General features: G+C 49.1%; 2 protein-coding genes across 5 annotated transcripts in view; one reads left to right on the top strand and one right to left on the bottom strand.

The window, feature by feature from the left end:
- Nucleotides 1-599: 599 nt before the first annotated feature.
- Nucleotides 600-27762, bottom strand: NLRP5 (NLR family pyrin domain containing 5). Its single transcript, XM_010961935.3, has 12 exons — nucleotides 27520-27762; nucleotides 26911-27280; nucleotides 24625-24702; nucleotides 21323-22922; nucleotides 20175-20342; nucleotides 17370-17537; nucleotides 13304-13474; nucleotides 10455-10625; nucleotides 8642-8812; nucleotides 6125-6292; nucleotides 3910-4080; nucleotides 600-1004 (listed from the first exon to the last, which is right to left on the bottom strand). Exons 2-12 carry the CDS (start codon nucleotides 27200-27202, stop codon nucleotides 872-874), a joined length of 3291 nt encoding a protein of 1096 aa, XP_010960237.2. The 5' UTR covers nucleotides 27203-27280; nucleotides 27520-27762; the 3' UTR covers nucleotides 600-871.
- The window catches only part of NLRP13 (NLR family pyrin domain containing 13), a 69117-nt gene continuing 53528 nt past the window's right edge, over nucleotides 12391-27979 (top strand). For 3 of the 4 annotated variants that reach the window (XM_074368969.1, XM_074368966.1, XM_074368971.1), the window contains exons 1-2: nucleotides 12391-12465; nucleotides 17657-17801. The gene's annotated coding sequence lies outside the window, so the exon portion shown is untranslated. Of the gene's footprint in view, nucleotides 12466-17480; nucleotides 17802-27979 lie in introns of those variants that run through there. The other variant, XM_074368967.1, reaches the window with a different exon arrangement.

Genomic DNA, 27979 nt, shown 5'->3' on the forward strand with positions numbered 1-27979 from the left:
GCAGCGCCCCGGGGGTTTTAAGGAGTAGCCACCACCTCCCCGCCTCTTTTGGAACTTGGAATCAAGTGAGAAATCAGGAGTTAGAGATGAATCACGGTGCCACCTCGGCTGAGGGCTGCTTCGCGGCTTCCTGACACCGAGCTCAGTGGGGCATCTGGGCCACGTGCAGCCCCTGGCCCCCAGCAGTACACGTACCCCACTTTAGAAAGTTCCTGCCTAGAAAGGAAGGTCAGAGGCAGAAGGCAACACATCTTTGATTCAGATCTGTGTCAGCATCCTGGCTCTTGTACTCAATTGACTTTCTGTGACACTAGAAAAATGTCAACTTGCATCAGCCTTCATTTCCTTATCTGTGAAAGGAAAAAGGACTCCTACCTCTTATGGTTGGCTGGAGGCAGAGTCTAGGGTAGACCAGTTCTTCCTCACTACACATAAGCAAGTAATTCAGCTTTGTGTTTGTATCTCAGACATGTGCTTAAATTTTTTTTTTAAACACCAGCAGAGTTGTGCTATCAGAATTGGGGCCACTTTTAAGGACCTAAGTCCTCCCACCACTGCTCCTGAGTCACACCCCCACCGGTCAAGAAAGCCACATGGTACTTTTTCCCAAATGCTCAGTGTTTATTTGATTCTCCCTCGGTGCCCTCAGGTAGGACAGACATTTCAAAGAGACCGAGGTCTTAAGACTCGAAGGCCACGAGCCTACATCAGATGCAAATGCAACCACCAAGCTGAAGTGGACACAAGAATCACTACCAACGAGGGCTTGTGGGAGTCAGAGAAGGAACCCCTGGGCACAGCCGGCCCTGGGAAGACAGCTTCTAAGGTTCCTCCATCAGAATGGGTGTGGGTGGGGAGGGTCTTCACTTCTTCAGCTTTTCCACCAATACCGGTCATCTTCAGCAAAAGAATACCAGTGGTCACCAATCACCATCTGGGGCTTCACTTGCTGCAGGCCCTCCAGGAGCCTTCTTATCTGAGTGGAATACTGCCATTTCCACAGCCTGGGGACCCAGAAAGGAGACACGTTACCCTGGGAAGTTTCTTCTGACGCTTCCAGGAGAGAGAGACAGGTGTTCAGTCAGACACATAGCATTGTCCCCATTTCACAGATAAGGAAACAGGCTCCTGAAAGGTTCGTTAGTAAAATCGAGGTCCGCCTCGTCTAACCCCAGTACTGAGTCCCACAGTCACATCAGTACAGATACGCTCTCAGCCGAGCCTTTGGCTTCTTCAGCTCGCTTGAAGGGGTCGTTGAAACAGTTCTCTTTGACCTCATCAATACCTTTTCAGTCCACTCTCCCCCTCGGATCCTGCACCAGCGATCACGCTTGTGTTCTTTCTGGTTACATCCATCTGCCAAAACTTGACCCCTGGATAAATCCAACTGCCGTGAGCTGGGCCACACCAGAGAAACCAGCCACTCAACTGGGAGGTTTGCCACGGATATAAATGCATCACAACCAACCTCAAGCAGCCGTCTCTGCTGCCAGCAAGTTTTGTGTTCCTCCAGTCAAGTCTTTACTTCCCCCAGGCACAGCTGTACTTCTGTTTTGTCTACAAACATGAGGTGCTAAATGGAAACACTTTTTCTACCGCCAAACACGGAAACCATCATTTGCACATGAAGGAAGCACCCTGTTCTTAAAGGACCATCCTCCTTTCTCTCCTGGGAATTCCATCAACTCAGCCTTCATAGTTGCACAACATGGCAGCCCTTAAACGTTCTTGTTCAACTGGTCAACCCAGTAGACCATTCACCTTCACAGTTGAGCCTGTTCTGATACCATCTTAACAAAAGCACCCTCCCTGGAGCCCACACCACCCTCCAGCCCTACCGACTTTGTTTTCTCTCCCCTCCAGGGTGAAAACTTTGAATAGTCTACACATAATGTTTTAACTTCTTCTCTCGTTGTTCTTCAGTCCACTTCAGCTTCCTGCTCACCGCCCCACAACAAACTACTCAAAGAGGTTAATCATCTCCAAGTTGACACATTCAGTAGAATCTCTTCTCACGTCATCACAGTGGTTCACACCCTCCTTAAAACTTCGTCTTCTCACTATTGGGTGAGAGATGGGCTCAAGGATGTATTGTAAACATGGGGAATATGGCCAGTTTTTGTAATAACTGTAAATGGAAAGTAACCTTTAAAACTGTATACGAGTAAAAAATTTAAAACATCCTTGTCTTCTAGCTTTTGTGAGGCCATGTCCCCTCGGTTTTCTTTCTCAGTCTCCCCTCTGCTCCCTGTCTTCTTTGCTGGCTTCTCCCTCTCTCGTCTTCCAAATAGAAAGACAGTAATGTTCATCATGTTCTAAGGGCACGAAATTCTGACATGTGTCAACTTAATAAATTCTGCTAAGTGATCTCTTGTGTCTTGTCTCTTTCACTGAGCATAATGTTTTCAAGGTTTATCCATATTGTAGCAGGAAGGTCATCCTTCCTTCCTTTTTATGGCTGAATACTATTCCACAGTATGGTTAGACCACAGTTTGTTATGTGAACATGTATGTAGATGTGTATGTTTGACAATCGGTTTCCAGTTCTCTAGGCGAGTATAGCTAGGCGTGGGATTGCCGGGTCATATGGTAATTCTTTGTTTTAATTTTTTGAGGAACTACAGTTTTTCTTAGCTTTCTCTTTAACCAGGAATTTAAAAACATAAACCAGATCACCCAGCTGCTGAAACTTTTCCTTTGGCTTCTCACCCTACTTGTGTGAACACGCACATTTAAAAACCTCTGGACTGCAAGGTGCGGCCCGTCCACGGGCTGGCTGTTGTTCGCCTCATATTTTACCACTGCCGCTTCTCTCGCCAACTCCAGGTCTCTCTAGAGAGAGGATGGGAGGTCTTCCCCGGAGTCTCTGCCCTGGAGCCTCTCTCAGCCAGGAAAGCTCCTGTCCCAGATCTCCATGCGGCTGCCTTTGCCCTTCAGGGCTCACCTTCAGCATCTGTTCCCCAGTGAGCGTGAGCATCTGACTACCTCTCTGACTCCACGCCCGGTCATTCTCTCTTCCTGTTTCCTTTCCTTCTTAGCTACTTCTGCTGCAGGTAATTGCCGCAAGCTTGAACATTAAAAACATTTAATTGTGGGAAAACACACACACCCTTTTCCACCTTAACCATCTTTCAGTGTGCAGTTCAGTGGTATTCTGTATGTCTACAGTGCTGTGCAACCATCACCACCATCCACCCTTAGAGCCCTTTTCATCTTCCCCAACTCAGACTCTGTCCCCATCACTCACTCACTCCCCACCCCGACTCCGCCAGCCCCTGGGACCCACCTTTCCTCTTTCTGTCTCCATGAATTTGACTCCTCTAGGGACCTCTCTAAGTAGACTCACGTACTGCCTGTCTCTCTGTGGCTGGGCTATTCACGAGGCATAATGTCCTCAAGGTTCATCCACACCATGGCAGGTGTCAGAATGTCCTCCCTTTTAAGGCTGAATGCCATTCCATGTAGGAATAGACCACATTTCATTTATTCATTCGCCCAGCAGTGGGTCCCTGGGTTGCCTCCATCTCTTGGCTGTCGTTAATAATGCTGCTATGAACACAGCTGTGCAGATATCTCTTCGTGAACCTGCTTTCAATTCTTGTGGATATGACCCCCAAGTGGGATTGCTGGACCGTACCGTCATCCTATTTTTAGTTTTCTGAAGATGAACATTTTATTTGTATGCCGTCTCTCCACGCTCCCCAGACCCATCCCTGCCATGAAAAGAGGCGCCACACCCTGTACCGCCAGCACCCAGCGCGGTGCTGGAGCACCGTGGGCACTTTTTGGTCTAGTAAAGATCTGGTTGATGAGGCAGAGTCTCAGCATCTCTGATCAGTGGCATCTCCGCCAACTAGCACTTCTGTACAGAAAGGGGTTTGTATTCCAGAGGACATCCCGGGGACTTACCCGAGTATTTGCAGATGAGATGTGGGCTGGGCAAAGGCTGAACACAGCTTCCTCATTCCTGGGAGACTGAAATTGTTCTGCATCAAGTTCAGGCTGGTCAGGTGCTTGTTGCAAGAGAGGGCCGAGGAGAGGGCCTCACAGCAGCCAGAGGTCAGTTCACATGCCTCCAACCTGCAAGGCCAGCACACCCAAGACATAACCCCAAGATCTGTGATCCTTTCCTCAACCCACATTCGACTTCCACGGTACCTTTAAAATGACCACGGAATACTACTCAGCCGTGAAAAAGAGAGTGGAATCTTGCCATTTGCAACCACATGGATAGACCTAGAGGGTATTATCCTAAGTGAAATTAAGTCAGACAGAGACAAATACTCTATGTTATCAGTTATATGTGGCGTCTAAAAATAAGGCAGATGAATGAATATAACAAAATGGAACAGAGAACAAACTGGTGATCACCACTAGGGAGAGGGAAGTGAGGGAGGGGCAGTGGAGGGGTGAGGGGATTAAGAGGTACGAACAACTGGGTATAAAGTAAACAAGATATGAGGATGTTGCGCAGCACAGGGAATTAGCCAATGTTTTATACTAACTTTAAATGGGGCATAAACGTATTGAGTCACTATGTTGTACTCCGCAAACTAATGTAAACTTATAGTCAAACTGTGCTTCAGTTAAAAAAATTAAAAGAAAAAAAAAGAGTGGTGAGCTCCACCCCTAGAGTTTCTGGCTTGGTAGTTTTGGGGAGGGACCCACACGTTTTTCAGTTCTAGTGAGTTCCCAGCCGACACGGCTGCAGCTGCAGCTGTCTCTCACTCTGAGGGCTACTGGGGTCTCCATTCTAGTTGTGGAGAGAAAGGAAAGAGAAAGAGAGCCTCAAACAGGAGAAGAAGGGAAGAGGGCAAAAGGAGGTGATCCCTCACCTAAAACTCAAAGGGCGAAGAGAAGGGAAAGCTGGGGGGTGGAGGCAGGAAGCGCTGGCGTGCAGTTGCGAAACGGCGTGTCCACTGCTCGCGGGAGGAAGGGGTGGCGCGGGGCTGAGACACGAGGGGGGCGGGGCGAGGCAGGGAAAGGGGCGGGGCGGGGCTGAGACACGGGGTGGGCACGGAAAGGGGCGAGACTGAGCCACAGGGGGCGGGGCAGGGAAGGGGCGGGGCAGGGGAAGGGGGCGGGGCGGGGCTGAGCCACGCGGAAACACGATGACGGCCAGACTGGAGTCGGAGGCAGCGGTGTGAGGCGGGGCTGGACGTATTAGGTCATTTTAAGGATTTGGGAGTCTTCTCCTAAGAACTGTGGAAGGCCCAGGGACACTGCTGGGTGTAAGGGCAGCTCTGTAGCTGTGTCCTTGCATTTTGGAGATGCGCGTTGAGGTGCTCAGGGGCTGGGGGTCAAGGTCCGTAACTTGCTGTGAAGCAGTTCACCGGGCAGAGTGAAACGTTAACGGCCGCTGAGAGGGGTGGTGGGCGTACAGGTTTTAGATGTCCCAGTCACTCTAGACGGCGTGTGTCTGGGAATTCTCGTGACAGGGGAACGTCTGTGGGACACAGCTCAGGTAATTTCAGCTACCTATAGCTACGTGGTGAAATGGGAGTGAATGAAGGCTTAGCTTTTGGGGGGGGAGGTGTTGCTTATAAAATGATATCTAAGCATTTATGGAAACAGAAAATCTCTGGTAGGGAGGCTGAGCCTAGAGGCAGGTGGCGGGGGCGACTGAGCCACAGGAGAAAGCCCTTCGTAGGCGATGGCTGTGGGGTTCCCAGCCTGGGTGACCTTAACGTCTGGCAGCAGTGGGGCTGTGTCCTGCACTGGTCCAGAAGGAAGGGAAGGGAGGTGCAGGAAGTCTAGGGCTTTGCTATGAAATGCTTTTATTCTGATTTGAGAGGGGGTGAGGTCATTTCTTAAGCCCCAAGAAGAATAAGGAAGGCTCACAAGCACCATGCCCAGCACAGAGGGGTCGCCCAGGAACCATTTGTTTATTTAGTGCTTACTGCCTCCAGACCCTGTCTCTCAAACACCTGCCATTTCATTCATCCATACAAAGGAGCCCAGTTGGAATTTATGCCCAGAGAAGGGCATCTCCTACTCTGCCAAGGTTGGGTTCTGTGTAATTCGGTGGAATTATGTTGGTCAGAACATGGTCTTTGAGCGGCTTCACGTCAGGGTCGCCTTTCCTCCGTGCCCAGCCCTCCAAGAGGTGATCCCAGGAACGTACCCCAGTCTCCTCAGAGGACTGTTCTGCTCCAGCCCCTCGCACAGCGCTGCAATCCCATTGTCCCCCAGGGCGTTGGCGGCCAGATCCAGGCTCCTCAAGTGTTTACTTCTCATGATCACTTGGGACAGACTCCTGCAGCAAGTGGCTGTGAGGTGGCACTTCACCAGCCTGCCAGGGGAGGGAGGGAGGGGAGAGAGAGATTGAGAGGGAGGGAGACTGAGATTGAGTGACAGATTAAGATTGGGAAAGAGACTGAGAGAGACTGAGCAGCTTTTGAAGAGTGCTCAGTGGGATAATGTTCAGAAACACTATCAGGGATTTCCTTTACTCCTTCCTAACGGGAAATCTTTCTGTCCATCCCTGTGAACAGCTTAGACCAGTTTATCATCTCAGGGGAGGGCTAACAGCAGAGGGCGGGGAAAGTGTGTGAAGTGACTGGAGGCATCCTGAGAAAAAGAAGTGAGATGTGATAAAGATCCTCTGGGGCAGAGGGCTAGAGAGACAGAAGACACACGAGTATAAACTGGTAGAGTCCCTGACAGGGAGAGCAAAGAGGACCAAGTCACTAGACAGGGTTTGGGGTCCGAAAGGAGAAGGGGATCTTGTGCTTCTGTTCCCAGGGTGAGCAGAGAGGGGAGGGTGGGGATGGAAACGGCCCTCTTTAGTGACTGGATGGTTCACCTGAGTAGAGGTGACAGACAGCTCTTATGAACTTAGTAGACTGAGCGTAGAACTGAGTCCATCTCCACGAGGCAGCACACCAAGAGCGTGGAAGGACTCCCATGTAAAGATCAGGTGGGAATGACCAAGCCTTAGACGCCAGGATGGGCCAGTGGTGATGGTGAGGACCAGATAATCTCCCAGCACTTAAGTGCAATCCCAAACAAATGGCATCTCCAATGGATTAGCCTAAGTTTCTAACATGGATGGACCTGGAGATCGTCATACTAAATGAAATAAGCCAGGAAGAGAAAGAAAAATACCATATGATATCACTTATGTGTGGAATTCAAAAAAAAAAAAAAAAGGACGCAAATGAACTTACTTACAAAACAGAGGCAGACTCACAGACATAGAAAACAAACTTACGGTTACCGGGGGGAAGAGGGTGGGGAGGGATAAATTGAGAATTTGGGATTTGTAGATACTAACTACTGTATATAAAATAGATAAACAACAAAGTCCTATTGTACAGCACAGAGAACTATATTCAGTATCTTGTCATAGCCTATAATGGAAAAGAATATGAAAAGGAATATATATATATAAACTAAAAAGGAATTATATATATTATATATTACATAATATATATAACTGAGGCACTGTGCTGTACACCAGAAATTAACACAACATTGTAAATTGACTAGACTTCCATAAAAAATGTGAAAACTAAAAAAAAAAAGAACCTCGCAACATGATGAACTGACTATACCTCAGTAAAAAGAAAACGTTTCTGTAGCATGCATCAGCAGGGCTCGGAATGCCAATTTCATGTAAATAAATAGAGCAGGTCATGCTTGGGGGCTACTCAGAGGTTTGGGGACTACGTTCTGTATCCAGTTCCTTTCATTTGTTCATTATTGGGGAGGGAGAGATCTCAAAGTGGTCCCATATTTTGGTCCATTAATACTACCTCTGTAATTGATCATAAGAAAATGCTACCAGGCACACCAAGATGCGCAAGGTACACGTGACTAAAACAGGGGACATAAGCTAAGTGTCCAGCTTGAGGGGATTTTAAAAGTTACGATGCACCATTAAATGGAATACCATGTCGTGCTTCAGCTTCTATTGTGGTCTGCTTGTCCTCAAGGACAGACTGTGAGACCAAAGGCAAGGTTTTGATTCCTTGGGAGTTTTAGCTTCCCATCTATGCTTGGTCGAGGAGAGGGCTGCAAAATATTTAGAGCACTGTGTCTGCCACGTGGTAAGAATGCTTGAAGCGCTAGCTGCTGGGACCCTTTCTTTGTAACACGTTAAATGCGGCTTATGTACTCGGGAGATGTTTACCAAGATGTTAACAAGGATTATTGCTTGGTTGTGAGCTGAGAGATTTATTTCCGCTCATTGAGATCTTTTAGTTTTTCTACGGTTTGCTTGATGATGGAATATTCCTGTGATATAGAAACATTCCAGTGCGGGATGAAGAAATTTGAGCCCCCAGGAGAAAGGGCCTGAGAGAGAGACAGCCACCCACCTTCCATTTCCACCCTCCATGGAATGAATAACTGAAGATTAACTTGGGGAAAGAAGATGTTCTGAGAAGTGAAGAGGTTTTAGAGATGGGGAAGGGGTGCCCCAGAACACCACACATCCTTCCCTGGGGCTCCCATTCAGGATTGTCTTTCTTTTCCACGCTCATTGCAGCGTCCACACGCCAACTCACCCAGAGTGTCCCCTGGGGAAAATGAGCGTCAGTGGACCCTAGAACCGAGTTTTGGTGCCATCCCTTTGACCCTCTAGGAACCTCAGGCTTCCACAGGGTAGAGTTGATCCCCAGCCACCAGGGAAACTCACTCGAGGTCCTGGAGGTGACAGGACGGTTCCATCATGACCTCACAAAGAAGGTTCATCCCGTTGTCTTCCAGGGGGTTCAGGCTAAGGCTCAGGTGCGTCAGATGTCTGTTGCCCATAAGTGCGAGCGCAAGAAAGCCACAGCCAGCCACATCCAGGTTGCACGCGTTTAGTCTGCAGGGCACACGGGGGAAAGAGGGGGGTCACACGTGTTCCTTGGTGTGACCTCAGGTGAGCAGCTTCTCTCGGCCTCAGGTGGCTCCTCCTTTGGGCATCAGTGGTGGGATGGATGGTGATGAAGTGCTTGGCTTAATGCCCAAGCTGGATGCCAGTCAGGGCCCATCTCCTTTAAGTTTTCCTCCATTCTCCTCCTGCTGCTATGACAAATCACAACAAATGTATGGGCTTCAAACACACCTATATCATTTCACTGTCCTGGCGGTCAGAATCTCACTGGGCTGAAAACTCAAGGTGTCACAGGGCTGTGCTCCTTCTGGGGGCCCCGAGGAGAATCTGGTTCATTGCCTTTTCCAGCATTTATAGGCTGCCCGCATTCCTTAGTCCCTGGTCTCAGCCAGCACCTGCATCGCTCTGCCCTCTGTTACCACGTCTCCTCCTCTGATTCTCCAGCCTCCTTCCTTCCAAGAGCTCTGGTAATTCCCTGGGGGCCACCGGATAATCCGGGATCATCTCCCCATCTCAAAATTCTTGACTTAACCACACGGCCAAGTCCTTTTACCACGTAAGGGAACACGGTCACAGGTTCCAGGGCTTAGGACTCGGACATCATAGCGGGTGTGTGTGTGGTCACTCTTCTTCTGACCACACACAGTATCTCTCCATCACTTATTCACTGGGGGACCTTAGGACCATAAGGTAGACATGTCATCAAAGTGATATTCTTCAACAGATTTTCTGGCTACAGCTATACCATTAATACCTGAAAAAATGTCACTCATGTGCAGTCATTGGTGGGCTAGTCCTTGGAAGGGATGAGATGGCAGGAAGCAAAGTGATCTCAAGTGGAAGACGGTGGAGCTAGCTGGCAGCCCTGAGCGGGAGGAACCATCTCTCACTCATACATGCTGTCAACACGTGTCCTTTTTGTGGTCAAGTTAGTGGCATGTTTTTTTGCATTTGTGTGTGTGTGTTTTTGTGTGATTTCGTCATTTAAAATGGCCCCAAGCATGGTACTAAGGTGCTGTCTAGTCTTCTAAGCGTAGGAAGGCTGGATGGGTCTCATGGAGAAAAAACATGTTACGTAAACTTCCGTTAGGCGTGAGTTGCAGTGCTGCTGGCCGTGAGTTCAGCATGGAACATAAGGTGTCTGCTTTTTTCTTTTGCTCTTTTCTTTTGGGGGAAGGAGGTAATTAGATGTGTTTATTTACTTATTTTTCTTAGTGGAGGCACTGGGGACTGAACCCAGGACCTCATACATGCCAAGCTCTGCCCTCTACCACTGAGCTATACCCTCCCCACATGGAGTGTCTTTAAACAGAGACACACAAAACAAGGCTATGTATTGATTGGCTGAAGAAAAGGCTGGGACCAGAGGCTCCCAGGAACCTAAGCCTGTGTTCCCCCAGGAAAGAGCGTCTTTACAGAACGTAACTACCATGAACTATGAGAGTAGGGGGTATCAGGATGAACCAGGACTTCCCGCTGTAAGGAAACAGAGCATTGTCCGCGGAGGGGAGAACCTGGGAGATGTCCGCAGGGACAGGGTGCAGCACTTATCCCTTCATCCTGACACCCTCCCCCCTCCCCGCCGCTTGGTAGCAGAGCAGTGGTTCCTCCCAGGGCGGTGTGGACTCACATCAGCCTCTGCAGACCACAGCCGGGCAGTTTCAGGGCCCGACACAGCAGTTTCAAGCCCTCGCTCCCCAGGCTGTTGCTGGACAGGTACAGGTGTGTCAGGCTCTGGTTCTTGGTGAGGGCCGAGGCCAGGTCCTGGCAGTCGGCGGCGGCGAGGCCGCAGTTCCCCAGTCTGCAAGGAGAGAGCCCCAGGAAGGGAGTGACGTTGTTCTTAAATTTCCATCTCTCCCTCCCTTGCACGGAAGGGAGAGAACCTCCCCACATCTGGTGACGTCAGTCCATGTCTGCATGTAACCTGCAAACTCAACTCCGGTGCTTCAGCTCCCACATCATACTTTAAATATCGTTGGTGATTAGATCTGCCATCAACCACCAGAGGAAGCCCACGGGCCCTGGGAACCTGAGCTCTGGCTGTTTTCTCTCTCCCCACGTGTACTTTGGTGTGAGGTTCTGCAGGGATGAGGGACCTTCCCATTCAGAAGGACCTGCAGCTAATACGTCACGACCCATAGAAATAAACTAGCCGTTCCATCTGTTTGTCAAAGCTTAAGAAGCAACAGCACGAAAAGAACAGTTTGGTAGCAAGTCTCCCAGTGTGGAGAAACAGGCCCCCTGCAACTCTGCCGGGGGGTGCAAACTGGTGCAGCCCCTATGGAGGGCAGCATGGAGGCTCCTTAAAAACTAACAGTAGACTTACCACATGCCCCAGCCATCCTACTCCTGGGCAAATATCTGAAGAATACTCTAATTGGAAAAGATACATGCACCCCAGCAGCACCGTTCACAATAGCCAACACACGGAAGCACCTAAATGTCCATCGACAGATGACCAGATAAAGAGGATGTGGCATATGTACAATGGAATACTACTCAGCTGAAAAAGAACAAAATAATGCCATTTGCAGCAACATGGATGGACCTGGAGATCATCACACTAAGTGAAGTAAGCTGGACAGAGAAGGACAAATACCCATATGGTATCACTTATATGTGGAATCTAAAAAGCAAATGATACACACGAACTTATCTACAAACCAGAAATAGACTCACAGACATAGAAAACAAACTTACGGTTACCAAAGTGGAAAGGGGTGGGAAGGGATGAATTAGGAATTTGGGACTAACTGATACACACTACCGTATATAAAATAAACAGCAAGGTCCTACTGTGCAGCACAGGGAACGATATTCAGCATCATGTAATAACCTATAATGTGGAAGGATATATATATGTACGTGTGTAACTCAGTCACTCAACTGTTCACCGGGAACAATACAACACTAAGTTAGCTGTACCCCAACACAAACTTAAAACAGCAGCACTTCTGTCCCGGGGCTGCGATACGGGCAGGCAAGCGAACTGCACACGCCAAGCACTTGCGCTGTGTTATCGATGGTGGTTCCTTTCGATGAGGGAAGAAACACTGTCCGGGTTGCACTTGAAGGGGATCAGGACAGGCCATCTCACAATACATCACATTGGCTTAAACATTACTTTGAGCTGAAGGCAGCTGAGAAAAATCAGACGCAGGAAGCGTTCCCTGTCCTCCCCTATCAGCCTAAAAGCAGGGCATACACTTCCCCCTCTCCTGGTACCAGGGGAAAAGCAACCCTTCTCATCGGGGATGGAGAGGACACCGAGATGAGTCTTCCTTCATATAACCCTCATTTTCCATTAGTTTCCCCCATAGACTTCCTAGTCACCTTCCCGTAATTTATCAGCCCTAGAAGCCCAATGCCTTTCCTTTGACTAGCTATTTCTCCACAATTTATGACCTTTTGTTAAAACGATATGTAAGCTCCTGGGTCTAACTGCTTCTTTGGGCTTTTCACTTCTTTTCTGTGAAGCCCCCATGCACATTAAACAAAAAATTAACATTGATAAGATCTGCATGACTTTTCTCCTGTTAATTTCTCCACTGTCTGTTTAATTTGCAGGCCCCAGATACAGAACATAAGAGGATGGAAGAAAATTTTTTCCCCCACCTCCCCTACAGGTTGATGGAAAGAAGGTATGTTGGCTTCCACTGTGATTTCTTTTCCCTCCTCTGGGATTTAAAGGGTAATCTGTGCCATTTGGTTTTCAACTTTTGCTATGACTTTAGAACCAAAGTCCCACTGAAGGAGGATGCTCCTGCCATGGCATGCTTTGGGAATGGTGGGGAGAAACAACCTGGTCCAGACTGCAGGACATCAAGGAGAAAATAGATCAGTTCCTTAGGTATCAGACAGGAGCTTTTGTTTTATTCCTTGTGACCTCAAACAAGAGACTTCCCTTCTTCCAGATTCTGTTTTCCTTGTTAGCAAGTGGGCTGGAAACATTCCTACCTGGTAGGTGGTTTGTGAAGATAGCATTAATGGAATAGAGTGCTTAGCATGGAGCTTGGTGCTTGAGGGTGCCACCGACGGCAGCTTAATCACAGCCCTGCAGTTCTTTGGGATTTTGGCATTGGTGGAACTTTCGAGCATATAATATAATATGATTAACTATAATCAGAATACTGTAACTGGATCTCCAGAACTTAGCCTTCTTATAAATGGAAGTTTACACCCTTTGACCAACATCTCCCCATTTCCCCCACTCCCAGCCCCTGGCAACCACAATTCTCCTCTGTTTCTTCAAGTTCAGCTTCTGCTCTGTCCTTTTATATCAGTTTGGGGTCAGTAGCAAAGACACAGGTGCTAGTTTTGGGTTCTTTCTCCAGCTTGCACACTGGGCACTCCCACGAGGTCCCGTCTCCTGTTCTAACCCTTGACGTAAGCCTCAGCCAGCCCCCCTCCCAGCTTCCCCGTCACTTGGCTGATCCTAGTTAAGAGGTGATGATTCTGGTGGAAGGAAGTACAACTCACATCAGCTTCTGCAGCGTGCACTGTGTGGCCTTCAGGGCACCACAGAGCGGCTTTATGCTCTGGTCTGTCACCTTGTTTCCTGCCAGGCTGAGGGATCTCAGGCTGATGGATGTAACCAGGATTTGGGAGATCTCCTGACAACAGGTGTGGCTTAGTCCACAGAGATCCAACCTGCGGAGACAGGCAATGTGGAAAGACATCCTCATCGCTCCCCGGAAGCCACCCATTTCCCTCCCTCACCGCACACCATCCGCTCTGTCCATTCCGCTGTGTCCTGGATGCTGTTTGCTCTGGCCTCAGGGTCTGTTCCTCTTTGCCACCTCCCTCCTCGTCCCCAATCCCAGACCTTCCCAGGTCGTTCAGGTCTCCTGAGTGTCACCTCTTGTGAGTCAGTCAGTCTCAGTTCCTTACTTAACTGTGCCTGCCGCACCTTACCCCACCCTCCCCTCTCTCCCCAGCATTGTTTTATCCACAACAATCATTACTGGCTGACAGTTCACATTTGTACTTAAAAAAACTGACATACATCTGACATATGAAGGTGTCTGAAATGTAAAGAGAAAGTTTAAAGGGTTGGTTTGATGTGCTTATATGCTGCAGTGCGATTGCCAATGTAGCTTTAGCTAGCACCTCCGAAATGCCATATAATCGTCTTTTTTAAAAAGCCTTTTTGTGGGGGGAGATTTGTTTGTTTGTTTGTCTATTTATTTACTTAATGGAGGAACTGGGGACTGAACTCAGGACCTCGTGCATGCTAAGCACACACTCTACCACTGAGCTACATCCTCCTCAATCTTTTTTTTTTTTTTTTTTTGTGGGAATAAGATCTAGCCTCTTAACAGACTTGATGTTTACAACACGATACTGTTGTCTATAATCATTGTACTGTGCATTAGATCTCCAGGACCCACTGTCTGTTACTTGCAAGTTGGTACCTTAGGTAGGATATCCTCAAGGTCTGACGTGTCACCTCCCCTGCTGCTGTGTAAGCAGCTTTACCATCTGAAAAATGGGGGTAACCCCGCTGCCAACCACCGTGGCAGTTGGGAGGATTAGAAGAGCTAATTCCCACGGAGCGCGTAGTCTCTGCTGCAGCGGGCACCTGTGCAAACCCGGGTGCAGAGCTGGACTGCATTTCCCAGCCTGCCTTGCAGCGGGCATGATCACACGACCCAGTTCCCGCTGAGAGCATGTGAGGGGAAGTGATCTGAACCACTTCCGGGTCAGCTCCCCGGGCTCCCTCTGCTTCCATAAGCAGACCCTCTGAGCCCAGCAGGGTCTCGGCAGCTGTGTGTCAGTGGTAGAAACTGTTAGCCTGTTTCTGGCACAGGACCGCCCTCCCACAGCCTTCCCAACCCGCCTTGGACTGTTTATACAAACAAGAAATGCCCTTCTAACGTTTCTGAGCCATTGCACAGTTTTGCGTCTGTTGGTCACAGGACCTAGTGCACGAGCACATGGAAGACAGGATGAGTTATTTGCGCTGTCGGATTTCAGGTGGACATTTTAGAGTCTCCAAATGCACATGCTTTTGGTGTGTGTGTGCGTGTGTATTTTTTTGGTTCACTTATTTTTGTTGCCCTGTGCTAGCCTGTGAGTACGTGAGAACAGGAGGCTGTTCCATTCGTCAGCACAGCCCGGAGCCCATGACGTCCTGTTAGAGACACAGTAGGAGCTCTGTGCTTGTTGAGTGCAAGAAAAAGGACCTCTGGTGCAGCCACTATGGAGGACAGTATGGAGGTTCCTTAAAAGAACTAAAAACAGACTTACCATATGATCCAGCAATCCCACTCCTGGGCATATATCTGGAGAAAACTAATTCAAAAAGACACCTGCACCCCAATGTTCATAGCAGCACTATTCACAACAGCCAAGAGATGGAAACAACCTAAATGCCCATCAACAGATGACTGGATAAAGAAGCTGTGGTACATTTATACAATGGAATACTACTCAGCCATAAAAAGGAATGAAATACTGCCATTGGCAGCAACATGGATGGACCTAGAGATTATCATACCATACCATGTAAAGTAAAGCCAGAGAAAGACATGATATCACTAAGAGGAATCTGAAATATGACACAAATGAACTTATTTATGAAACAAACAGACTCACAGACACAGAAAACAAACCCTTGGTTACCAAAGGGGAAAGGGGGTGGGGAGGAATAAATTAGGAGTTTGGGATTAACAGATACACACTGCTATATTTATATATATTATCAGATAAACCACAAGGTCCTATTGTACAGCACAGGAGACTATACTTAATATCCCATAACAAACCATAATGGAAAAGAATATCTCTATATATGTATAATTGAATCACTTTGCTGTACGCCTGAATCTAAAAAAGAAAGAAAATGAATCTCACATTGAGCTTGCAATCAAAATCCTTCACAGTGTGGCCCAGTCTGTCTTTCCAAGTCATGTCCCATTGAGAGGTTAGCCAATCACCCCCTCCCTTCTCTCCATCCAGTCACATCTTCAGGGGCATAATATGGGCCATGTGCTGGAAATAAAGTAATTCTGGGTTCTGGGAATAAGCAGTAAAGGAAACAGAACCTTCCCATCCTGGTGAGTTACCACAAGTTAAGCTCATTACGATTCCCAGAAATGGGCTGTCACCTCCCACCATTTGATTTGCACTCTCTCTTCCCTTGGTCCCACATGGCCTCCCTCCTTCTCCTCCTTTCTGACAATGTGTGTCCTATTTATCCTTTGAATCCAAGCTCTAGTTACCCTCTTTGTGAAGCACTGAGAGAGAGCTGGTAGCCCCTTCCCCCTCATTCACAGGGATGGCTGCAGACCCCACACAGAACTGGGCAGACGTCTGCTTTGCCTTCCTGTAGGCACTTCTGTGCTCTGGCTGACTTTCTTCGGTTACATTTTAAAATGTGCAGTTCGCGAGTTACAGAGCAAAAAATATGAATGGTGCAAAGCGAGCTTCTCTTCTGCAGTTGTGTGTGTCAGCTAACAAAGCGGAACAGACCTCATGCTCACCTGTCTCAGAACATACCGGAAGCATCAAGCAGTTGTTGCCTTTAGTTCAAGCTAATCTAGTCGGCAGAACTGGTGCCCGGGATTTACAAAACTGGGGTAACTGCCCCAAACGGGGAATAACCAGAATGTCCCTGGGTTGGTGAATGGCTGCACTGACTGGGCACATCTGGACCACTGAATGGTCCTCAGCAGTGAAAAGGGACACACCGCTGATACACGGAACAGCTTAGGTGGACCTCAAGGGCACGTACAGATGGAAAAAAGCCAGTCTCGGGCAGCAACATACTGTATGATTCCACTTACGCAGTGTGGTTGAAATGAAAAATTGTAGAGATGGCAAACGTGAGTGGGAGTGTGTCTATACTTACTTATACACACACAAGAGAATACTACTCAGCCACAAAAAAGAGGAAATATTGCCATTTGTGACAACACCCGTGGAACTTGAGAGTATTAAGTGAAGTAAGACAGATGGAGAAGGACAAATACCATGCAATTGCACTCATAATGTGGAATATAAAAAAACTAATAAACAAACCAAACAGCCCCCAAAGAAAATCAAACAGAAACAAACATGTAGATACAGAGAACAGAGTCGTGGTTGTTGGTGGGGTTCAAAGGGGGTCAACTTCATGGAGGTGGATGGAAGGTAAGTTTCTGGTGGTGAGCACACTGTACGGTGTGCAGAAGTAGAAATATAATGTACACATAACGTCATCAATCAAAGTTATCTCAATACAAAATAATTTTTTATAGCTTAAATACAATTGGTTTCTTCCAGAAAAAAAATCGGAAGTTACTTTTTTATTGTGGAGAAGCAATACATAAAATAAACAAACGTAACATAAAATTTACCATCTTAAGCATTTTTGAGTGTGCAATTCAGTGGCATTCATCATGTACAGCTGTTGTGCAACCATCACCACCAGCCATGTCCAGACTCACAACTCTCTTAAATATTTTAGCAACTTTCTGTGGATGATTATTTCAAAAAAAAAAAAAAAGTAAAAACAATAAAGCCCTGAAATCAAAAAAGCAAAAACCACACCCCCAGAACTTACCTCAGAGACTCCAGAAAACACTTTGGGTGCCTTAACGCTGCACACGCCATCATAACATCTCCCTCTTTCAGGTGAGTGCTTTCCAAGTCCAGGCATCTGATGTTACGGTTGATAATAAGGGTCATCCAGAGATGACGGAGACCAAGGGAAATCTGGGCACCTTTAAAGCTATGAAGAGAAGAGACGATGGCGAACGAGACATTTGGGTGCCACCCAGTTGTGCCCTAATGCTTCCTCCTTACTCTGCCCATTTCAGCTCTGGTCTCTCTCATTGTTTGCTTTTACAGCTGACCCTGGAGGAACACGGGTTTGAGCTGCACGGGCCCACTTAGACACGGATTTTTAAAAAATAAATATATAAAAATATACACACAGACCGTCGTGTGCAAAAGTTGTGTCGAAGTGGATAGCCTAGCCTTGCGTAGGAATAAGGTGAGTGGCAGTCAGTATACAATTAATGATGTGTGAGTTTTCGTACTGTTTTATTTATAACTTTGCTCTCAAAGAATTACGTTACTGTGGAGTATGTCTCTCGTAATTGGAGAAAGTGCGTATCAGGCTATCATCACAGGCAAGTGGTTTAAAAAGCATAACCATGTTACAGTGTTGCCGATACTATATTATGAATATGACCCGTAAGGTATGCCATAAAAATTTTGAACGATTTGTTCATTAGTGTGCAGGCAAGGCTACCATAAAGCAATCATATTTCTGTTTTCTCATTATCAGCGAACGCATCAATCGTTACACCTGTAAATAAACACGAACGTCTTTTTCACATTATCTTTTCGTTTTTGCTGTCTAGAGTTAGCAATACGTATCACATCTACAGTGCTCTATGTCATGTAAGAGTGCTGACGTAGCTTCTAACAGGCGATCCATCTTGTCAACAGCATAAACTTGCAGTATCGATAAACACAGTACTGTACGTGCATTTTCTCTTCCTTATGATTTTCTTAATAACATTTCCTTTTCTCTAACTTCCTTTATTGTAAGACTACAGTGTATAATACACACAACATACAAAATATGGGCTAATCGACTCTATGTTTTGAGTAAGGCTTCTGGTCAACAGTAGGTTATCAGTGGTTAAGTTTTCGGGACGTCGAAAGTTACGTTTGGATTTTTGACCTCGTGAGGGGTGGGGGTTGGTGCCCCCAACCCCCACATTGTTCAAGGGTCGGCTGTATTTAACTGTATTTAATTTTAAAGCAACAAATACTTGAGTACCCATGATGCATCAGGCACTGGGAAAAGAGTGTTCAGTGACGCGAGTTTTCTGCGCCTGGTGGAGCTTAACCCAGCGGGGAAGACACAGAGCCAAGACAAAGCGTCGTGCTTACGAATGACAAGTGCTGTCTGTAGTCCATTAAGAACAGAGTTACAGGCCTCTAGTCAAGTTCAAGTTGAAGACAGAAGTCAAATGCCGGACTACGAGCGATGTGGCATCATTTGGATTAAAACGTTCACACGCCCCTATGTCCTTATGCTTGATGCAAACTGATGAGCACATGTGAGAGTAAGCAGGGGAAGGGGAGCTGAAGGGGCAGCAAAGGGCTGCTCTCAAACCCTCTGCGCTTCCTGGACCGCTTTACCGTTGTCGTGTATGTCTTTTTTGAGGGGGAGGTTAATTAGGTTTGTTTATTCTTTTTTTTTTTTTTTTTTTACTGGAGGTCCTGGGGGTTGAACCCAAGACCTCGTGCGTGCTAAGCGCACACTCTACCACTGAGCTGCACCCTCCCCGCCTTGTCGTGTGTTTCTGTTGTGTGACAAATCCAGTGATGACATGGATTAGAGAAAATGGCAGGGTGTAACCAGGGCTCAACACAGGGGCAGCGACCGGGGAGGAATCCCCGGGGGAAGCGGTGACGGTGAGGATGGGAGTTACGTTTGGTGCAGGACTTGAGTGAACGGCATCCTTCCTTGTTCTGGGACCACTGAGTTCCTGGGCTCGGCCCAGCTTCAGGAAACTAGTTAGAGACAGAGTGGGAGTTTCTGTTTTTGTTTTTGTTTTTTTTTTCAATTTTCTCACTTTTTATTGCAGTATACTCAGTTTACAATGTTGTGTTAATTTCTGATGTACAGCACAGTGACTCAGTCATATATATATGTACGTGTGTATGTGTGTGCATGTGTGTGTGAGAGTGTATGTATGTGTGGGTATGTATATATATATTTTCATATTCTTTCTCGTTAGAGGCTATTACAAGATACTGAATTAGTTTCCTGGGCTGTACATTAGGACCTTGTTGTTTATCTGTCTTTGTATGTAGTAGTTGGTGTAGTCTTGAGTGTCACATGTGCTTTACTTGGTCTTTGAGGGAAGAGTAAAGAATAGAACCATTGCTGAAGTAGAAAAAGCCTTTTATCTCCTGCTCTAGGTGTCTGGCAAGTACCCTGGGGTCTACAACAGACCCAGGAACTTACTTGGTATTTAAATATTTGTTACCTTATTAATTAGCCTAAAAGTATCAAGGACTGACTTAAAGGCTCCCGTAGATCACACACTTTGATCTTGCCTCATGCTCTCCCATTTGTTGAAATGAGCTCCCTTCATTTCCTCCCCCACTAACCAGCTCCTATTCATACTTCAAGACCCTGAGTAAATGCACCCACCTTAATAATCCCTTCACAAGGGATTTAGTTGCTCCCCATCCTGTGCTTTTGGGAGCTTGGCTCCTCTACCTTCCCCAACACTTATTCCCTCCGGATACATTTGACAGATCGGTCTTCTCCCAGTAGGTGGGGGAGGACAGCTGTGACATAGCCACGCAAAAGGGCGTGCACTCGGGGTGGAAGCCTTACATCAGGTTCTGTATTTTACAGGTTGGCTGCCTCAGCTTGATGCAGAGGGTCTTCATGGCCAGTTCATTCAAGATGCTGCCGCTCAGGTCAAGCTGTCGTAGGTTTGGGTGGGTGCTGAGCACGTCACAGAGGGTTTCCCAGTGCTGCTCGAGGCGCTTGGCGTGCAGCCTGCAGTGGACAAGGAAACAAATGTCTGCTCCGCAGGCCGGGCTTAAGCACGTGCGATGGCCACGACAGTGCCCGGGGAGAGAAGCCAGTCCCCTGGGGCGGGACAGGGGCAGCTTTAGGGCTCTGAGGCCAGTTTCTCAGATGTCACCTCATGCTCGCAGACCCACCCTGCCTCCTGCGTATTTCGATACCCAGGGGCTATACCACCAGCTCTCAAAGAAGATTTGCGCTTTATTTATAGCCATCCCCCCACCCCCCTCAATGTAAAATGGTGCAGCCACTATGGAAAACCGAATGGAACTGCCTCCAAAAATTGGAAAGAGAATGACCATGTGATCCAGCAGCTCCACTCCTGGGTATACACCCAAGAGAACTGAAATCAGGATGCTGAAGAGGTATTTGTACTCCACTGTTCACAAGAGCCACGTTGTGGAAACCACCTCAGTGACCGTCAATGGATAAGTGGATAAAGAAAACGTGGTGTATGTGTTCACAGTGGAATAGTATTCAGCCTTAAAAAAGAAGGAATCTAGTGAACAGTATGCTGAGTGGAATACGCCAGTAACAGAGACACTCACAATCTCACGTGTGTAGAATCTGAAATGGTCGAGTTCATGGAAGCAGAGAGTGGCTTGGTGGGGGCCAGGGGCTGGGGTGAGGGTGGGAGAAATGAGGGGATGTTGGCCAAAGGGTACAAAGTGTCAGTTTTGCAGGAGGAATGCATTCTGGAGGTCTGACGTACAGCAGCGCGGGTCTACCTAGGAGGGTAGCCTTAAGTCCCCCCCTCCAACAACACAAAGAAAATGGTAACCAGGTGAGCTGATGAGTATGTAATTAGCTTGGTCGTGATGATGATTATTCCAGGTACATCAAAACACCAAGTCATACATCTTAAATGTGTGCAATTTTTACTTGTCAGTTACCACCCCCCCCCCAGGATGGAAATAAAAATAACAAGCTTGCAGAGGAGGGATACTCACCCTTGGGGAAGGGTGGGCCACGTCTCAGCAAATCCATGCTTCGGGAAGATCTCTCTGACATCCAACCGAATTTTCCGTAAGTGCCGGCAATGCTGGAGACAGAAAGAAGACGCCATCAAGTCCACTGGCCGGCTCACCTGAAGCCGCACCTCTTGGACGTCGTTCAGCGCCAAGCGGACGAACTCATTGTCTTGAGTCTCAAAAAGACAGCGAAAGGCTTCGAGGAAGTCTGAGGGGGCGGCGGTGCTGGCGTGCTGGCCCAGCAGGGAGATCCAGTGCAGAAGCACCCGCCTCACCCCCAGCGGGTAGGAGCACCCGAGGAGGGCGTCCAGGGTCGCCGTCACCTCTTTGCGCATGAGGCCAAACAAGAACCTCTTCATCTGGGCCACGTGGACGTTGGCGCTCATCTGTCTGACTTCCGCCACACTCTTCATCGTCTCCGTGAGCAGAGGGCAGGGGCCCCCCTCTGCTTCCAGCCCTTCTAGAACATAGAACAAGGCAGCACAGAACTCCTGGAGGCCGAGGTGCAGGAACGTGTAACAGCCTTCGCGGCCGCTGTCTCGGAGGAGGACCCTCATGTGTAACAGAGCGGAGAGCCTGGGCTCCTTCAGTCCGTGAGCACCCAGGTCGTCCCTGTGAAACACGAACTTCGCTTTCCACACGCCCTCCGCAGCCATTCGGCACAAGCCCTTCAGCGTGACCCCTCCGTCCTCACTGACACAGCACTGGAATCCATCCCGCAGGGTGAGCTGATGGAACACGAAGGTGGCATACAAGCCCGTGAGAGTTTGGCAAGTCGGGGGGAGGCCCTTGCCTGAGGCCTCCTGCAGCTTGAGAGCCTCACAGACCAGGGAGCACATGGCTGGGGCCTGGCACTGGTCCAGCAGCTCGTGGCTGTCCACCACCCAGCGCAAGGCATGCTCCTCCCGACACTCACGACTCATGTGCCCAAGAAGCGACTGAATCCTTTTCTCCATCGAGAGTCCCCCAACCAGCAGGTAGCGGGGAGCCAGGAGCAGGGGCTGGAGCTTTTCCACGCCCGTGTCTGTGGCCGTGATTATCAGGGAGCACTCGGGGAGCAGGACCTTCCTCAGCAGACTGCGCATAAGGAGGGACACGGGCTGCTTCCCTGCCCAGTCTCTGCAGAGATCCACGTCATCGTCTTTGAAGGCCAAGTCCAGGTCCTCAGATCCATCCAGCACAAACAAGAGCCTTTCAGGTTGGGACAGGATCTCCTCCGGTGGAACTCGGGCGTCTGGCCACTCCTTGGAGATGAACTCTGCAAAGCTGCTCTCCCCAGACCACCACGTCTCTCCTGCGTGGAGGAAGAAGACGTAGGAGAACATGCCTCGGCAGAGCTCGCCTCGGGCCCAGGACAGCAGGACCCTCCTGGCCAGAGCCGACTGCCCGGTTCCTGACTTGCCGTGCAGAACCACAGTGTGAGGACGAAAGCCCGCTCGGTCTGGATGAAAAGCCCCCAGCAGCATTTGCACATCTGGACAGTCAGAGGCAGAGTCTTTGAAGCTCGAGTGTGTGTCCGGCTTCGTGGCGAATTTTGAAATCACGTGACTCTTGTAGGCCTGTTGGTCATCTGCGTGGCCTAAGTTGGACAGGAGAGGGGAGAAGAAAAGCAGGAGACAGAGTGTGAAGAAAGTCTGGATTTTAGTAAAAAAAACAACTTGGGATTTGCAGATACTAACTAGGTCCTGCTGTGCAGCACAGGGAACTGTATTCGATAGCTTGTAATAACCTATACTGAAAAAGAATATCTACGTATAACTGAATCATCATGCTGTACCTCAGAGACTAACACAACACTGTAAATCAACCGCCCTTCAGTGAGCACGCCCCCAAACTCCAAACAAAAAGGCCAAACAAAAACCACGGACCTAGCAGATTCTAAGTCAGAGTCGACATCACGGTTCTTCTGCTTCTTCCTAGCGACACGCTGGAGAGGAGCTCTGCTCCTCGTTCAGAGGTCACTTCCGAAGCTTATGAACGTGCTGCAGAAGAGCTCTGTGTGTCCCTTAAAGCTGAGTTCTCTTTCCAGCGCTGAGTACCTGGTACGGTACAGTGTTGTCTGCTTGTTGTCTGTCTCCCCCGGATAGACCCCACCCAGGGACCCTGCCATCAGCTGTAGCATCTTCAGTATTTACAACAGCGCTGGTGCCCTGTGGACACTCAGCTCAGTGAGCAATCTACACCAAACGCTCGCATGCGGTCTCTGAAAGACAGAGAAGCTTCAGGAGGGGTGCATGGCTCTGCGTTCCAGACCTTAGGACAGGAAGGATGTCCAGTCCCAGGCCACTGTGGAGAAGCAACTCCACGTGTCGGGGAGTCCTGCCCCGTGCACGGCGAGCGCCGCCCCGCCGCTGGGTGCAGCCTGCGCCTGCCTCCAGGCTCTGCTCCGTGGTGTCTCTCCAGCCAACATTCATCCATCAGCGTCTCTGTTTCACACCGCCCCAGGTCACTGTGACCCGTCGTCTACGAGGCCTCTAGGACGCAAGCAGATCACTTGAGTGGTGGTAACAGACAGGACTCACGCTGTTTGAAGCCTACATTTACACTAAACTTGGAAGGATTTTAATGGGATTCTGAGACTCCGTGAGCCACAATGCCTCAGACGTTAGCTTTGAAGGGTGCTTTCTTACAGCCTGAACGAAGATGGATCAAAATGGGGTTGGCCCAGACTCCTTCTAGGTGTGAAGTCTCACAGTCAGTCCTGGCTGCTGGACGACTGGCAGGACACAGGTGGCGGTGTGGGCACTCGCGGGAAGTGCACGCTCTCCGCACTAGCCTGCCTCTCTGCCCTCTGCGAGGCCCTCGCTGGTTTGGCCTTATCTGTTGGTTTGTGGTCCTTCCCCCACTGAAGCGCGAGGGTCAGGATGCAGGGGGTTCACGTGACGCAGGTCCACGATGTGCTGGAAGCAGGGCAGTGCCTGGCATGTCTCAGCACCCAACACGGGGGGAGTTCTAGCGAGTGTGGCTTCATGCCGTGCGGTTCGCTCCTCTCTCCACCAAAGCCTCCAGAACAGGTGACCGGGAAGCGCTTGTCCGAGTAGAATCATGAAGTGGGAACCCAGTGGGTTGCAAGAAAGCCCGAAGGCCACAGAGCTCTCTCAGACTTAGACTAAGACAAAGTGCAGTCCGCACGCCCTCAGGGCCCATCCAGCCAGCCAACAGCAGGATGCTGGCCAGAGGGAACGCTGGACCCCAGAAGCCATGGTTCGAGTTCTAGATGCACCGCTCACTCATCGCCGGGTGTCTTCAGACACACGCACTTCCCCACCACCCGCACTCACCTGCCTCTTCTTCCGTGATCGGTCCTTGGGCAGTTTTTGTTGGTATAGAATCTTCTGGCATTTCAGCCAGCAAATATCCTGCAATAGAGAGAAGATGAGACAGCACCTCAGGAAAGTCACGGGAATCACCCAAACCAGGGATGAGCGTGCCCCCTGCCCCGATTACGGAGGGCAGCCAAGCCCAGGCTCAGGACCTCGCGGTTTATTCCACATCCAGCCTGCAGTGAAGACAGTGGAGACAGATCCTGAAATGACACCAGCACAGGGAGGCAGCGGAGGCTTGTAGAAAAGAGTGTCTGGGTTTGAGCAGGTCAATGCACATCTGAGTCCCATTTTTGCCGTATGATCTTGGGTAAGACGTATAGTACGTCGTGGTTTGTTAAGAGTTAATCTTCGAGAGTCATCTGGAACACCCCTCTTGCACTTCAAACCAGTGAATTAACTACTCACTAGATGCCCGTGAGTTACCCAGTTGGAGGAATCTTCAGCTCAGGAGTTCCAGCACTGACTCCTCTCCCCTCTGCCTACTTGCTGCAAACGTCCCTCCCAGTGTTTCCTGGGATCAGGCGACGGACCCCATCCGCCCAGGTTCTCATGCTGGAAACCTGGGCATCAAGGTTCCCTGATACCGTGTTCCCTCTCTACGTTCACTCCTCAAAGACTGCTGTGTCTGCTTCCAAAAAATCTTCCAAGTCCACTTCAACTCTTTCTTTAAGCTGCCATTGCCACCCTAGTCCAAGCCATCTTTATGTCTCCCGTGGGGCACAGAGCGACCTCCCAGCTGGTCTAACCACACCTGGACCACTCATCACTTCAGCAACAGTGCTGAAATGTTGAAATGCCACCTTGATGATTTCTCCCCCTCCATCTTTAACACAAATTGCTTCTGCTTTGCTATTAAAATTATTTTCAAGGTGCTGACTTCTGGCCTTTCCCTCTGTCCTCGTCTCCTGCCACATCCTCTCCATGTCTTCGTGGCCCGGCCAGCCTTTCCTTGCTAAGGGCTTCAGCACGTTGCCATTGCTCAGAATGTTCTGCTCTACCCAGCTAGCCTGACAAACTCCTTCTCTTTGTTTTTGTCTCAGCCTAAACCTTCCTTCTAGGAATTCTCGTCTTCACTTCCCTCCAGCCTGGGATGGGAACCTCTCATATTTTTGTACACCATCCACTTAAAAAAATCGCCCATTTATCCCTCTTCTATGCCACATTGAAAGCTCTAAACCTCTGGCACGTGTGACACGTGAGAATTTAAAGACATGCTAAATGAACATTAAGCAGTCTTTGTCACACATTAGCTCATGAACTTGGCCGAGTTGTGTGTCTCGGTAGAATGTCTACTTGAGCTCCGGCCACGGGGAGCCTGTTTTTTGGGTGGGTTTGAGAATGAATAGCAGGGCCCCTGACAGGTCCAACGTGGAGTCTCGGCTGGAGCTCTGATCAGCAAACATCAGCTTTGATTTAATTTTATAGCCCTCGTTTCCTGTGAGCAACACTGACATGTCTTTCCACCCCGGGCGATTTGGGGGCTCGGAACACACAGCTGCTGCTAATGCCCTTGGCCGGACCAGGCAGGCGGTGCCCCGGGGGCTTCAGGGCCAACCCCCTGCTTGCACCTGGGACCCTCAGGTTTTCTGTCCACAGCTGAAGGAGCGAATTCCCCCGATAAAGGAGCTATTATTTTTTTTCTACTGCCTTTCCCCTAAACACCTCAAGACAACTACACAGCTTGATCTAAGTGCATCGCTGTGATCTGGGCACTGACGCTCTGAGCGAGGGCGAGCCTTGGACAAGTTCCTTGAGTCTTAGGCCCTCAGTCTGGGCAAGACGTGAGGGAGACGCCGTGCACAGCCGTCAGTGTCCTCAAGGACACGAAGCTTTGTCAGCCACTTCCCACACATTAGCTCACGGGGCCTTTGCAGCAGCACCTGTAAGCCTCACAGTTACTGCCCCAGACGTGGAACCCCGGGCTCAGAGATGGAGGCGATCTGCCCACAGTCACCCATGTGGTGGCACCAAAGCTCAAGCGTGGAACCTCTGCCTCCAGATCCTGTCTGCTAACTTCAGCCGAGTTCTGTCCAGGTGGAGGGCTTGCCCGCCCATTTCTTCCCCTTCACTGTTTCACAGGCCAGGCCTGACTTGAGTTTCCAGCCAGGGAGGGTGACCAGCGAGGTAGTTGCTGTAGAGGGGCACCCAAGGAGAGAGCAGCGGTCCCCTCCCCATCCCCACGGGGACCTGAGATCGCCTCCCTTCCTTCCCTCCCCTGGCTCGGCCCCAGGGCTCACTCACTTTTCATCTCATCCTTTGCCATCTCAGAGAGTGCGGACAGACTCATCTTTTCGAAGATGTCAGTGGATATCTTCCAGGCAAAATACCGCTTGTAGTGCTCGTGCAGGAGGGAGGTGAGGCGTTCCGCGTCTGCGCCGTCCACTTCAGCCAGCGGGAGAGAGCCCGCCGCGGGCTCGGCAGCGCTCTCCCTCAGCAGTGCCTTGAACGTCTGAAACTCTTCTCTGCCGAGCTGCTTCAAACACCACTGCAGCCCGTAGCTGGAAAAGGAGGTTAGCAACCTGGCTTCTCCCATCTTAGCGCGAGGCTGAGGGCTGAGGGCTCAGGGTTTGATGGGGAAGTAGATCCTTTGGTTAAGTGAAGCAAACGGGACCTGCAGGGACAAGATTCAAAAGAGAACCTTGCATCAAATTCTCAGGTTCAAGGCAGGAGGGTATGGCTCAGTGGTAGAGCGTGTGCTCAGCATGCATGAGGTCCTGGGTTCAATCCCCAGCACCTCCTCTAAAAATAAACAAGCATAATTACCTAAACCCCCACTGACATTAAAAAAATAATTAAATAATGCAACAACAAATAAATGTTAAAAAAAATTCTCAAGTTCATACCACTGACCTCAGTTTACTTGCCAGACATTAGAACATTCTCTATTCCTTTTGTGAATCATACCGAGAGAAGACCAACGAACTGGTCACGATTCCTCAGACTTAAAATTTCTTGACACTGTATCTGTCCATCTTGTTACTTGAACACGAGCTCTGGGGTGGTTTACCGCCTGTGTGCCTGGTTACTGAAACAGCACCTGGCACGGGGTAAGATTCAAAACGCTACCACTAAAAATAGATCAACAGGTGTCTTCTGTGCAGCACAGGAACTACGTTCAGTATCTTGTAACAGCCTTTAATGAAAAAGAATATGAAAACGCATGCATGTATATATACATATGCATGACTGGGACGTTGTGCTGTGCACCAGAAATGGACACATCGTAACTGACTGTACTTCAGTTAAAAACAATAGTGAAGGCAAGTGTGAGGTGAAAGCAAAAACAGAAACACTTGTCGGTGAATGATCT

This window comes from Camelus bactrianus, chromosome 9 (genome assembly GCF_048773025.1).
Source record: "Camelus bactrianus isolate YW-2024 breed Bactrian camel chromosome 9, ASM4877302v1, whole genome shotgun sequence".
NCBI lineage: Eukaryota > Metazoa > Chordata > Mammalia > Artiodactyla > Camelidae > Camelus > Camelus bactrianus.

Excerpts from the sequence above, each read along its gene's own strand:
- NLRP5 (XM_010961935.3), bottom strand. The coding sequence starts at position 27,202 with ATGGGAGAAGCCAGGTTGCTAACCTCCTTTTCCAGCTACGGGCTGCAG. Across the intron at positions 24,703-26,910 it reads GGCAAAGGATGAGATGAAAA|GATATTTGCTGGCTGAAATG; the intron begins GTGAGTGAGCCC and ends TCTCTATTGCAG. Across the intron at positions 1,005-3,909 it reads TCTCATCTGCAAATACTCGG|GCTGTGGAAATGGCAGTATT; the intron begins GTAAGTCCCCGG and ends CTGGGTCCCCAG.